At 40.3% G+C, this 15,188-nt stretch overlaps 1 protein-coding gene across 1 annotated transcript; it reads right to left on the bottom strand.

Moving 5' to 3' along the window:
* Positions 1–553: 553 nt before the first annotated feature.
* On the bottom strand, positions 554–12,402 carry LOC145439971 (apolipoprotein(a)-like). Its single transcript, XM_080317639.1, has 19 exons — positions 12,116–12,402; positions 11,966–12,051; positions 11,692–11,899; positions 11,335–11,568; positions 11,142–11,270; positions 10,961–11,084; positions 10,721–10,886; positions 10,442–10,570; positions 10,329–10,369; positions 3,948–4,152; positions 3,742–3,886; positions 3,595–3,680; positions 3,333–3,531; positions 3,034–3,267; positions 1,818–1,952; positions 1,637–1,760; positions 1,399–1,564; positions 804–932; positions 554–739 (listed from the first exon to the last, which is right to left on the bottom strand). Exons 1-19 carry the CDS (start codon positions 12,325–12,327, stop codon positions 687–689), a joined length of 2,805 nt encoding a protein of 934 aa, XP_080173765.1. The 5' UTR covers positions 12,328–12,402; the 3' UTR covers positions 554–686.
* Between the last annotated feature and the right edge of the window lie 2,786 nt (positions 12,403–15,188).

Here is a 15,188-nt window from a genome sequence, read left to right as displayed (position 1 = left end):
TTCAGTCGTAAATATGCTCGTATATACAGGCATAGCCATCGCATTACCACGCTCATTTTATTTTTAAAAGCAACTTTCTTGTAAGTGTGTCGCGAGTGTTGTATAATTTTGATAGCGAGCCACAAGCTAAAAAAGTTTGGGAATTACTGGATTAAAGAGTCCCTCATGATTGGCAACAGTAGAATTTCATGGTCGACCATACAAATTCACCACGGCCTGTTCCTGATTACAAGCATATCTAGCCGGATAAAAATTCAGTATTTTCACCCAAAAATATATTTTCTATTTTACTACACTTAGCTGTCGGGCTTATCATGACGATTCTAGTACTTGATTCCTAGTCAGTAAGAGATAGAAAGAAATACTTCATTTGTTTAGGGGAAATGACTCAAGTCACGTCGAGTAAACCACAAATTGCGACTCGAGTCATTAAAACCCTGCCATAACTGAGCGACTTGCCATACGTAGCGTTATGTAAGTCCACCGCACACTGTACGCAGCGTCAATATCCATGCCTGTATATGAACACATTAATGTAACTCGATCATATATATATTGTCATCCGCGTTTATTGAAAAAAGATGGAGCAGCAGGCACAGTACTATCTCTAAGAGAGTAGCTAAAGAACACCAATATGAATGGATCTATAGAGCAGAAGTAAAATTGTGCTTTTGAAGTGGTTGCGTTTAACTCTTCAGACTTTCCTCGAATTCTGCGCCAGGACGGAAGATTCCACGGACTAAAAAGAAAAAGCATCACCGTTATCATTCCACAGTTTCATCCGACTAACTTCGGCGATTTACCTCCTATGCACATCTGCCTTGTGGTATCGAATGACAATCCAGCTGGACAGGCGCAGGTGGATTGCATCTGACCGTTTTCCAGGCAAACCCCAGCGCATACTTCTTGACAACGCTGTAGCGATTCTCCAGCTGAAGACGGAAATATTTATGATATAGTAGGGCCAGACATGGGAAACGAGATAATTCTCGAATAACTAGAGCTAAATGCCAGAAATCTAATTAGTAAAATGTTTCTTTGCTCTAATCTAATCTAAACTAATTTATGATTTTTACGGAAATACTACAGGAGAGCTGTATATAAGTCGAAACGAGCCAACATTATTGTACAATGTACATACATTTGCTATTCTCATGCTTGGGGGAATGAGCTCTGATTTGACAAGAAAAATTTGAATTTTTTTCTATTTCTTCCTAATTAGGAATTTGAATTCAGTATTTCTCATTCTATTCTAATTTGGAAATAATGTGTAGCTACAATTCACTGGCCGTCGCTGTGTATTTTCGAAATCTCGATCGTGTAAAGGTATTAACGTATATATCTCACGACGAAAATCACCTAGACTGATTCCTGTGCAGCAACGATATTGCTACATACCTTCTGGAATGACTATTTCCTCGTCCGCGATTCCCAAACCGTTTGGCCTCCCGTATTTAAAAATAGTGAAGTCTTCAGGCGTGGTGCTTCCGATAATTTTGATGCGATATCGGACGACCCCGAAAATGTCGTAGCGCACCCGCACGTCGGTCATGTAAATGTATTTCTGTTTGATAAAATAATCGTGGTCACGAAGGTACTTCACCATATGGCTTGGCATTCACACAATTGTACTCACAGAATAAACCGCGATGTCTTGGAGGTCGGACTCATCTTCCCAGTGGTGATAGAGCTCATATTTGCCGTCGAAGCGAATGCTCACCACATTACAACCATCTCGATATCTCTCGATCCAGTAAATTCTGCCACGCAATAAAGGATAAGCGTTTTGTGTGTCAGAATTACTAAGAAGACAATACCTTTGCTCATTGGTAGTTAATGCAATAATATTTCGATTCGCATCGCGTGACACGAGAACGGTGGGACTCGATCCGTCCATGTTCGCTATGTAGATGTGAGACCCAGTCTCGGATGACACGGAGAAAACAAGTTTCCTAAAACAGATGCATCAACTGTGTTAATCCAACGACACAAATCAGTATGCGAAGAGCTGTGGTTACTAGGGATGGTGTGAACGTGAGGTTCACGTTCGCGTTCTGTGTGTGAACCTCGGACATTTAGAGGTTCACGTTCACAAATGAACCTTGATAGGTTCTGCACTGTGAACCTTTTTCATATATTACAATTTTCGCTTCATTATAACATCTTTGGTTGAAATTTATTGCATTTCAACTGCAGACCGCTCTATGCATGGCGCTGGCAGCATAAAAAATCAACACTAAAGTAGCATGCACCTTAACAATCTCAAAAAATTTACTTGCTTTATTGTTACAAAAGTTTGCTCCGAATATTCAGCTTTCCGTTTGTGAATATTTAGTGACCTTTTTCTGTGAGCTTGACCCGCAATCACACAATATCAAGAGCGAAATACACTACATGTAGGTAGTCAGCGAATGATGCTTATTCAACCAATCAATGAAATTAATATCGTTTTCTGATGTAAAAAATGTAGCAGGTGTATGGGGTCAATCTTGATTTCATCTGTTTATTGTATCAGAAATACCAAATCGGTGCGATTGGGGTGGTAGCTACTGCTGTATAACTTGTTAAAGGGGCAATATCGGTAGCAAGTACAGAACCCCGTTTTACACTGCTCAATATCAGCGTAGCAATACTCAGACGCCGAATACATTGTCCGGTTTGGCCTGGACCGTTTAAGGCGTAAGCTTATTTTCCCTTGCAAGTCTTCTTTGAAATTGTTGGCAAAGCGACGGAAGATATTGATCTTATGAGATTATTATATCATTTGATTGCCTCGAATGGTACATTTGGCGACGTTTAAAACGTCAATATGTACTTCAGCATTGCGGCAATATGTGGCCCCGAGTCGTCGCTAGGTATTGTGTTCATTATAATATAGGCTATCACTTCACAGAAATGTAGGGTTGGAACTAGCGATATGACGTCACGTGGCGTGATGAGGTTCACGTTCGCGTTCACACAGAAACTTTCAAAAAGGTCCGCGTTCACACGAACCTGAACCTTTCAGAGGTTCACCCCATCTCTAGTGGTTACCTTAGTGATGGAAGAATACCGACACCTTCTGGAACGCCCGAAATAGTCGTGTAAACTTGAGATGCGGCTTTAAATCCACTGTCAGACACCGTTACTGTCTTTCGCTCCGTGTCGGTGTAATAAACATTTCCTGACACGGGGTCTTGTGTGATAGCGTAAATCGTCGCAGCATTTCCTTTCAAATATTGATCAGTGCGGCCCGATTTCTTCCGGTAAACACCGACGAAATCGTTTCTGCATTTACGAAAACACGTTCAGCTTTGCATTGAAAAGTGACACTACTTACAAACGCTTCAAACCTGATGTCCGTAAATATCAAGTCACCCGAACTTTGGACGTAGAGCGCCTTAAGTTCGCTGTTATCAAAAGTGACATTGTAAGCAGTGTCCTTTTGCACTCCTGTGCGTTGCTGGTGGTATTCTGGATCGGCGTTGATTGCGGTGAAAGTGGCTTGGTCCTGTTTCAGGTAATAAGTCGTCCACACAAGTCTTGCGTTATCTTCAGTAAATAAAATGACACATTACTTCAGGTACTGCCAACTCAAATAATAAATATCTTTACCGCATTTCGGAATATCACAGTATTCCCATCTTGTCGCCGTGTCCATTGTATAGCACCATGTGCCGCGTGGATCGTTGTCCGGATTCCTGGTAAACATTTCTCGATATTGGCACTTGTGATTTATCGATAGATGTATATTGAATATACCTGCAGTAGTTGTGATGATTAAAAAAGTCGAGAGAGAAACGCTTTACGACGTGAGGAGTATTAACATCCCATCGTTGACACGGTATTCCTGATTTCGTTACTGCATGCTTTCCAGCGTACAATTCACTTGGTCCTTCGATGCAATCTAAACTCAAAAAAAAACTATAAGTTATCACGGATTATTTAAAAAATGTATTGTCCCATACCTTGGGCACCGCTTGCAAGCATGCAACAGGCTATTAATGTCACCGTGACAGTAAATGCTGGCATGTAGTTCATCGCGTTGTCGCCGTATAGCGTTTGCAGAACTGGATCAGTAATGGACGATATCTCGAATGTAGAATTAAAGCCTTCTGCGGAGTTTATATATACGTAGTCGAGTATCGCGATCGAACTTTCTTTCAGGCAGATCTATAATTCTACTACGCCTTATTATGCCGAAAACATCATATGAAATCACGCTCCAGGCGAATCGTATGTAAAACGTGTGGAGAACTTCATAGCGCGATTGCGTACGATAGTCTGCGTCATGTCAACGGTTCGTGTGCGGGCATTCACGTGTCTGCGCAATGTCGTTCACTGCTGGTGTGGTTATAGTGATGGCTGCCTGATGCGACCGGTGTGCCAGTACGTGCGGCGAATTTCTATTCCTATTCGAGGCTACTACTACGAACTTATTTTGAACTGCAGAGGTTACGCTCGGGAATGCTGCATTAAGTAGTGACGTTTGTGTGGCCCCTCCGAAGTCCTAATTGTGTTGTGCGCATGGAAACTGGAACCGTTGCACGTGATCCTTCGTATTTGGGGTTGATTAGGGAATAGAAAAATTGCATTGTTGGTCAAATTCTTATCCTCTCCGAATGATTGTAAAAACACGTGTATGGTATGTGGCGAGATAGCGCAGTGGTATAATCCGCGGCTGCAACACCAATGGGTGCGGGTTCGAGTCCGACCGAGGACGACTTTCGAATTTCGATACCAAAGTGTTGGAGGTTTACCTAGGCTCCTCCTCGCCCCCTCATCCGTCAGCGGTGTCATACAAAAAGCCTAGAGGTGGGCCGTGCTGTAAGTCGGCAGTTACGGAAAATAACAAGAATATCGGCCTGGTGTAAATGACCATAGTAGTCGACAAACACCATGAATACCACAAAACAAACAAACGTGTATGGTATCCAGTGTTGCATTGGAAGCAAAATCAATTTATAACAATTTTAAGCCATGCCAAGCCATTTTACTTCGAATATTTAATTGTGACGTCATAGTGGATTGACATTGGCAATTGAAAATATAGGGTAATAGTAGCTATTTTGACGAAATATCTACCTATATAGCTGTTGAACCGACTATTTTGAGGGTTCCAATCATCCCATATCGCATAAATCTGCTATATCTGGTGGTAATTGTCCGAAGGCTCATAAAACATGTTTTTTTGGAAAGTATTTACACAATTATGGCATGATTTTACAACTTGAAAAAATTACAATTTTTTACAGCCTTTGTTTCAAATGCAACCCTAGCATCCAGCAGACTGGACAGCTGTAAAAATCTAATCATAAAATTCGACTGATTATAGCGAAATGCCTATACTCCAATTCAAATCAAAGTGTGCCAATCCTTCTATGCTCAAATGTATATTCTAACCTAATTTCCTGTTTTCCCGAAAATGCTACCTGAGACATTTATAGCGCGAAATGAGTAAAGGATGGTCTAAAAATATATTTGTCATTCTAATGCTCATAAGAATGAGCTCTCATTCGATTTGAACAGATCTGAGATTTTGTTGTTTCTTTCTAATTCGGAATACTTTAATTCTACGCTTACTTGAAAAAACTGTGTCGCTGTAAATCTGGCTCTAACCTAAGAAAGCTGGAAATTTTCTAGTTTTCCAGCTCTGCTGTACAATACAGTGTACATATGCAAAGCTTGCTATTCCTAATTTCCATGATGTTTCAAAACTGTGCAAATTATATCCGCGGTGATGTATCATTAGGGAAATTTTCTTTGCTTTATTTGATTACCTAATATTAGTTGCGGCTTACCAATAGCAAGGGATACTGCTCATTATATATCTCATTCCCCTCGTTCGTCTCGCGTATGTCCGGTGTGCAACTACTGTTACAAGCTGGTCATTCATAATAGGGCGACGAAAAAAGTGGGACATAAATCACCGGCAAGTACCGTTATGCAAACAAGCGCGCGCTTGTCTGTTAAAATCGCGAGAAACAATAATTAAATCAAGACACATCTCAATTTGAATAATTCGTAGTCAATTCCGTGACTTTCGTGAATTTCTCAGCGGATGTTCAGTTTAAAGTATACACAATATACATAAATTATAATGGGATGGATCACGGAGCAAGCTGGTAGCCTGAAAAAGAGATTGAGGGAGAAATTGTTGATGAGTTCAAAGGTGAAGCTGGAACTCGAAATTTCATGCGGGTTTGTTTGTTTTTATTGACACTCATAATCGGCGCTTTCAACAACTTGGTTGTATGCGCCCGCACAGTAAATTTCATACACATACACAAATTTCAGTACACTTGTCTTGAGTCATTTGCTGCCATCTTTCAAGAGTTCGACTCTTTCTTCCTCTGAGCTTTTCAATGCGCTGTATTTACAGCGAGTTCGGCGATGAGGAGCCCAGATAAAATTTCATGCGGGTGACATCAATTTTGGTGACACGATTGTTGATGTACAATGTTCTTTCCAATTCGCTACTAAGTTGCTGATGATTGCCCCTGACGAATGTCAGCCAAAAATCCGGGGTATTTTCAATATGAATATATCATTCTCAGTCATCTAGTGCAGGGGTGTTAAACTCAAATTGCGTCGCGGGCCGGATTCAAGCCTTCGAATCACTCGCGGGCCGGACCAGTCAACTGATTCCAAAGTGTTATCTCGAGCTCTTGCTTTTCACTTGAATACCATAAAACCATATATAGATGATACACGGATCATCGCGTTTTTAAAGGAGTAAGTCGCAACACCTTTATTCGCGAACAAAGGAATTGGAAAAATACGATGATTGTCAGTTTGAATACAGTTAAGAAACTACTAAAACAGTGGCGGTAACGACGATATATAAGTTGACTTATTCTTCGCTTCGTTTGATTTAGTCGTAATCTGGCGTTAGCCCGGCATATGCGTTGTGAGGAATACAAAATATTTAATTGGAAACGCGGACGTTGTAATTTGGTTTATTATTATTAAACCGGGAGTCCGGTATCGTATCTCTCGTGTCTGGATATCTATTGGGTCGAAAGTAACGCAGCAGTGCGACCATTGATATTTTAATTATATATTTGCGCAAGTAATATATTTTATAAGAAAACTGCATAGAACTGTTCTGCATTGGCGTTTTCACTTCTGCGAATAACTACTTTTTGGTCCATATTTGTATGAAGCGCTGAACTTCACATGCACTTTTGGCCTTCTTGAAATTGGATGTAAATTTCACCGACTTGTTACTAGTGGTAACTATAGGGGAACGACAGCACCGTAGGCGAGTGGTTATAATGGGGCCTATGCCCTATGAACATGGAAGTATTTCCTGCAAAAATCTCAATATTTGTAACAAATATGCTGAAAAATATAAGAATTTTTAAATCTACTTGGAATTGCTTCGCGGGCCGAATGAAATCGTCAGGCGGGACGGATGCGACCAGTGGGCCGTATGTTTGACACCCCTGATCTAGTGTATTATGAAGTTCTGTACCTCTAAGAATCTGTTCTGTTAGTCAAATCATCGATAATGGATTTGGTTTTGTCAAAAAAAGTAAATACCGAGACAAATAAGTTATGGATCCAACACTGCTAAAGTCCACATTTTAATCACAGCCAAACTGACCCTGACCCTCCATACTTTTAGGTGGAAATTCATCAATGCCCTTTATACGTGCACTTTTGACCTTCTCTAAATTCGGTGTCGATCTCGCAGACTTGTTATTAACGGCGGGTAAAATCAAAAATATTGCAGTTATAATAACAGTTATAATAATGTGATATATGTGGCGTATGAGGATCACATATTTGCTGTCTTGAGAGATTATTTACGTGGAAGTATTGGAGATTATTTATGTGGAAGTATGTTACAAATCTCAATTTCTGATAACAATGTGCTGGATAACACAAGCATTCTTAAGTTCACCCAGCGTTGCTTCGCGGTCCGTATATGTTTGACACACTTGTCCTAAAGCATAGGTATGTAACTTGATGAGTTACATACCTCTGTTTTGTCTGTGGAGCGTAGAAATAACTGAAATATTACATTTGTTGACTCACTATTTGGAAAGGAAGGAGTATTGACTGAATACAATTCTGACTGTGCTGCATCGTAGGTCATCTATGCTGTAAACGGTGACGAACAGAGCTACATGCAAATCATCACCTGCTGGGAGAAGAACTGACAAATATACGAAGGAATGATAATCACGACGAAATGCGAAAAAGCCTCCACGAAGGTGACTAAACAAGGCATCATAAATTCGCGTCCGTGGTAGCAATGTCCATAGCGCTGGGAACAACGATTTGGGTATTCCAAGCTGATAAATAATCGATTGTAATGATTCAGGGTTGTAATGACCCGAGTCACGAATTTTCGGTGACTCGATTTGACTCATTAGACAAAATGACTCGATTCGACTTGAACTCGAGTCATTTTGCATGACTCGAACCAAGTCATATGAGTGGAGACTAGGACGGCCAAGACAGACACACGAGACACTCGGGACCAGGGCTGGTCACAATGATTCGAGTACTTGAATCTGAATCGAGTATTAATTCTAATCATTCGAGTCGAGCAGTAAAAGACGATTATTAGAGTACTGAAATTATGCGCTCCTCGCCACTGCAAGTAAATTTATTAACGAAAATTGTACTTTCGGTACTATTTTCCACTATGGTAGCCTTGAAACCTTGATTGGCCTATCACAGCATACGAAACATATAGTAAAAAGCTACGAAACTTCCTGGAAATAACACATTACCGAAGTGGTGATCATTCCACAATTGTCACAAAGTGAAACGAAATCGGTATGGTCGAAAAAGTATCAAAGTATCTTTAATGTGATGCGTAACAGGCAATATATTCTTTGTGGCGGCATAAAAGTTACATATTTGAACTTGGACCTCTTAAATTCGGGTATGACGTCATAATTAGTGATACTCGATTACTCGACTCGAAGCATAATACGTGATTCAGAATCGAATCACCCAGGTACTCGAATTTGCCCAGCCCTATTCGAGACACAACAACACTATGATTCGGACTCGACCCTTTACTCACTACTTTGGACTCGGATTTGACTCGGTGGTGAATTGAATGTGACTCGACTTGACTCAAGTCAAAACTATAATAGTGAGATTGACTTGTGACTCGGGGCCTAGTGACTTCGTTACAACCCTGCAAAAATATAACGGATGACTTCAGCAGACTGCAATCTTAAGTTCGCTTTCACAAGTCTAGGTTGCTGTGCCGAATCCTCATTTACGTTTTGACTGTTACGGTATTCGTATGTTATTATAAATCCCGACTTATAGAAACTCATTGTACAACCGAGATATAATTTCACCGCGTGTCGTGTATGATGCTCGTAGACACGAGACGAGAGAAAATATATCGATTGTATGACGTCCGCGTTCAAATTTGCAAAACATCGAAATTGTTATATTCTCCCATGGAATGACCGCTGCTGCTCACGTCAGGTACACCGTACGGAATTAACCACCGACAATCAGCTGCACCATACGTCAAGATTCATCTCGGTATCGACATGTCAATGCACACCTGGTCACGCTGAGCAAAATCTAAAGTACACTATGCGCACGTGCAGTCACAACGCTAAGTATTGTATACTTACTACTGGATTCACAAAATTCGCCACTAGAACTAGAACTAGCGATTTATAAAAGCCGCAACTAATCAACTAAAACACAATTTACTAATAACTGATAACACGAATTTGTGAATCGGCATTTCAGAAGGGACGGGATTTCGAGTTTAATTATGAGGGGTTTTGACACCCATATCCTTCTCCTGGCTGCGCCACTGTTAGTAGTCATGACTATGAGCCAGCAATGACTGCAGATAGTTTATGCAACCTACTTCCTAAGATGCTAACCGCATATAGGCCTGCTGAAAACAATAAATCAGAAAATAAACCTTTCGACTGACCAAAACGAAATTACACCCGTGACAGTCGCGCGCAGCAAAATCAAAACGTTGTGACGTAATTTACTATACATAACGAACTATATATGAAACTAGAGAGCGAATAACACATATCTCACAGATTATTATTGGTACATCTTTAAGATATACGGCTGAAACAGAAACATCGGAACGTCATCAGGATTATGCCGGATGTTCTCTCCACTGTCCTGTCATAGCAGGAAGCGTTTCTTCACTGTCAATTCTCTGATTAATACACACACAAACAAGTGATGGTTCAAATTTGTGCAACCTTTATTCAGATGTATTATACATGAAAGGCACAGTGTCGTAGACTATATTGCTAAAGATAAAATGTTTTCATAAAACGCGTTTAAGTGCACGAATGTCTATCACAACGAATCCCGCTCTCAATTCAACTTTTCAAGTGTTCTTCTACCGATAGAAGAAATCCTTGAACTGTAACATATGAAGAGATCCCAATTTAGCGCTTCTGAATGCAGTTTGTTAAATCGCGTATTGTATATTCACCTTCCACGCACGCTTTTGTAAAAGGATCGAAGGATAATCCCGCCGGACAAACGCACGTGACTTGACCCGGGAGTCTTTCCAGACAAATTCCGGAGCAGGCAGCTTGGCATTGCTTCAGTGCTTCGTCAGCTATACATTAGAATGGGAAAGGGTTATATGATAGTAGGATTTTAAGGGTTTAATTGAAGAAATATAACGTCCAATGAGATCATTGATGCCTACGCTTGAGACAAGAGAGACGATTTGACGGGAATAACATCGAGAACCCGTTTTATGTACCTTCAGGGACTATTTTGCTGGCATCCAAGATGGCTATTCCACTAGGCTTCCCGTACTTCAGCATCGTAAATTTACTGTTGTCAGTTTTTCCAATGATCTTGATACGGTGCCGAACATCGCCAAATATGTTATATCTCACTCTTGCGTCGGTAAAATATATGTGATTCTGCAGAAAGAACATCAAATTGGTCTGAGTGTAAATGATGCAATCCATCGGGTCTATGAGACGTTTATACTTACGGAGTGAACTGCGATGTCTCGAAAGTTAACTTGACTCTCAGAGTAATGCTCTACGACGTTTCCGCCGTCAAATCTGATGCTCATGACTTTACTTGCGTATCCAAGATTATCGATCCAGTAAATCCTTAAACCAAAACAACAATTAGGTAACTTCGTGGATTTAGATGGTGGAATTCAATACCTTTCTTCGTCAGCAGTCAAGGCTGAAACGTTTTTACCGATAGAGAACAGCATGGTGACTGCAGATCCATCCAGGTTTGATACCATGATTCGAGACCCGGTTCGGAATGCTACCGAATAAACAAGCTTTCTAGAATAGAAAAACACATGATCCAGTCATGCAAATAAATGTTAGGAAAACAAATGTTCAGTACCTCTCCGCGGGAAGTACAACGATTCCTTGAGGAGCACCGAATGCTGTTTTATAAACTTGTACTTGAGCACGGAATTCATTGTCAGACGCCATCACAACTTTTCTGTGTGGGTCCGTGTAATAGACATTCCCTGATACTGGGTCTTGTGTTATAGCGTGGATTGTGTCCGCTTGGCCTTCCAAATACTTTGAGGTTGAACCCGATTCTTTTCGATACACACCAACGAAATTGTTTCTGACAACACGGAGATTCGACAGTTGTATATTGTTTGTATTATTTGTAATGTAATATTGTATTGTCATATGTTTGTATAATATATGTAATAGGCCTATTTCTAATTGTAGTGGTGAATCTAACCTGATGTCGTTGAAAATTAAATCCCCGCCAGTCGTTACATCGAGTGCCTTCAATTCGCTCTCATCAAATGTGACATTGTACGAAGTATCCTTTTGTAATCCCCCAGCGCTCATTTGCTGCAGATATTCCGGATCAGCGTTGATTGCAGTAAAGGCAGATTCACCCTGGCTTTCGTAATAAGTCGTCCAAATAAGTCTCGCATTATCGTCTGTATAATAAGATTTAGATGATATTTATACACTGCTTTTACTGGTAATGGCAATGTTTATCTTACCGCATTTGGGAATTTTACAGTAATCCCATCGTGTAGTATCCGCGGTTGTATAGCACCATGTTCCACGCGAATCGTTGTCAGGGTTCCTGTTAGAGTTCATTTTTTCGACATGAGCTTTGTTAACAAATTAGCGAGACTTAACTCAATTACCTGCAGTGGTTATGATGACCTCCGTCGGATGGAACGTGTTTGACCTTATGAGGAGTATCGACATCCCATCTTTGGCATGGTATTCCTGACTCTGTTACGGAGCGAGTTCCTGAATATTGTCTGCTTGGCCCAGTGATGCAATCCTGAGCGGCGCATGTCATCAGGTATAAGCTAAATACAGCGATAGCAGCACAGACTCTTTCAATATTCATCGCAGTATACGTGTCTTTGCTTTCTCGTTGATGATCTCTTGGACTGTATTGAATCGATAATGCTGTGTCTTCGCAAAGTACCGGTATTTATATCCGAATCTCTGTTCACGATAAACATTCTCTCAACTGTATGACATCATTCACGAATTTGAAGTCGTTGGAAACGAGAGTCTTATCGTAAATCATGCTTCAGGCCAACTATGGTACGGATAACAATTATGGGTCGCGTTGATTCCTTGTCGAAGTTCGTAGTTTCGACATGACATTGGTGGAAAACAGGCCCGTGATTCCTTAACCTCGATACTTTCCAAGCATTAATCATTCGAATTGTAAATTCGATTGAAATCATTTCATACTGCAGCAGACACTTCGAGAATACAAGGACCAGTACCGATGCCTGCGATTGAATCATTTCCGCAAGGTGTATTACAGGAAAGTAATTCTTGTTAGATATGCATCAAACTGTGTATCATAAAAAAATCCTTCATCTCTGTTTATCATATATAAGATTTCATGACCACCTGTATCGGACGTCCCGTGGCACACAATAAGGTTCTGAGTAGAGGTCGACCGATATTGACTTTTGCAGGCCGATACCGATTATCGACACACTCACAAGGCCGATAACCAATCTGACAGGCCATACAATAATATTGTAGTAGCAGAGAACCATTTCGCCATAAATATTGTATATTAGGCATGCTGGTACTTGTACATGCTGCAGAAAGCTGAACAATAAACGAGAAAACTGAAATTAAAAAAGAATTATTGCCTAATTGTGCACATGCATTGAAATTTGGGATTACCCAAAAAGCAAAATGTGATGCAGAATTGCAGATCAGTCCAGTAGAGGTAGATTGTAATGCAGGAAGCATAGTTTCTCAGCATGCTCACCGAGTTAAACTCGTCCCGCAAGGGTGAATTCGTCAATTATCATTAGGGCAAGTTTTTGTTGCAGTTAAATCCGCGGAAAGTTGCATTTATTTTTGACAAAAGTTGCAAAAGTTGCACTATAAAACCACATTTTGCTCGGTTGACTAAAAAAAACAAAAAAAAGGTCAACTTTCCAGATTGACTAAAAAAGTCAATTTTCCGGCTCAGCTCCCGAAATACCCGTAAAAGCATGACTTCGGTGCTGATTTACGGTGTTAAGTCGAAAATACTTTCATGAAAAATCGAAAAAGTTGCAAAAAGTTGCATGAAAAAATGGACAAAAGTTGCAAAAAGTTGCACTATAACATTCCTTCAGACAGCTTAAAACAGCATTCTACATATCTTACGAGTATTTAGGAAGCTGCCGGTAGCTGTAAAAAAAAAGTTGCAAAAGTTGCAAAAATTTGCCCTACTTATCATTATTGCGTCGTCGATTTCTTGAGATTACGAATACGGAACATTGAATTTCGAATGTTTTTGAATTAATTTATATGTGCGATAAAGGCCTTCATAGACCGATATCGATAATCGAGAAAGTTCCAAATATCGGCTTCGATAAAAGGTCAGGTCGATAATTGGTTGACCTCTAGTTGAGAGTGGTCCGAGCGGTAATTTCCAATATGCCTTGTCATGGCAGTTGCCAAATTGTTCGTAAATCTTCGAAAATTAACATAGAGTAGATTATTTTGGGAAGATTTTACTTCGCGCTTCGCACGATTTAGTGTCACCGGATTTCTAGTTTTTAATATTGGCAACATGCGACTCCACAATGTGCGCTCGCAGAAAACTTGACGGAAATAAAACCTAAATGGCCGATGCATGTTGGGCAAAACCTTCGATATTGATATGTCCAGATGCCGAAATGGCTCCCCGACCCGAGTCCATGCAATCTGAGCCGCAGAGGAAAATATTACAATTTGTGAAGAAATGCGATACAGTACGCTCGCATCTTACGAAATGAGTTTTCCGTTTTATTTTAGTATTTTAGTATTTTAGTGTTATTACAACTTATATGAAGTATTGAGACGGGGTTCACGTAATAACAGCATGCTTCAAATAGTCTTAACCCTGTGTCATGGGTTTCTGAATTGTTCGTAAACACCACTCCCATCAACTCTACCTGTAAATCCTATATCCGATCGCACATATGCAATTAATGCAAGTACCAATATTTTTAATGCATTCATTAACTTTGAAAACTGTAGTTTACGGCTATGGTCAATAAATGCACGCTGAATATAATTAGTGGTTCTCTATTAAATATTTTGCCCCAAAGTTATTTTTTCTGGCTCAGGCCTTGATAGTCCGTGGATTACTCGCGAAATTTGTGATGAAAAATTTCATCACTTTCGTTCAGTGCCCAGTTAATGGCGGCCTCCTTGCCATCTGTGCCATCTGGCTATCTCTTCACATTCCTTGTCCAGCGGCATATGCACATCATACACTCATGATATGCTTATACGCACAGATCGCGTGTATGCATATCATGAGTCGGTAAATATAGGTTGCAAAAACATCAAGGCAAAAATATAAACACCAGAGTCCAAATGATAACTATATGGCTGATGACTGTAGCTCATCAACACTCAAGTGGCCCGCGCAATTATTTGTACGCTGCATGTGACCTTTCGGCCAATAAGGTTGTACATGTACGTCCATAACGTAAAATGTCAGAAGGAAATTATTTTCAAAGCTTTCACATTAGGCCAAAATCCCAAGGATGCACTTAAATCAGCTTGATTTACTCAAAAGCGTTCTGTGTGGTCGCAGAAATGGTCAAACTCAAATCAAATTAAAATGAAATGTAACGACGTTATACGGTGGTGTCACTTCTAACAGCAAACAACATTTGGAATCGACTTGTGCAATCATATATTAATGGTTTCTTCACCTAAGTTAACTGGCAGTATCAGGAAACTGTATTCTGG

The sequence above is a fragment of the Botryllus schlosseri genome, chromosome 5 (assembly GCF_051294905.1).
Source record: "Botryllus schlosseri isolate E-star chromosome 5, Bs_hap1, whole genome shotgun sequence".
Taxonomy (NCBI): Eukaryota; Metazoa; Chordata; class Ascidiacea; order Stolidobranchia; family Styelidae; genus Botryllus; species Botryllus schlosseri.
This window is presented reverse-complemented; position numbering and strand designations above follow the sequence as displayed.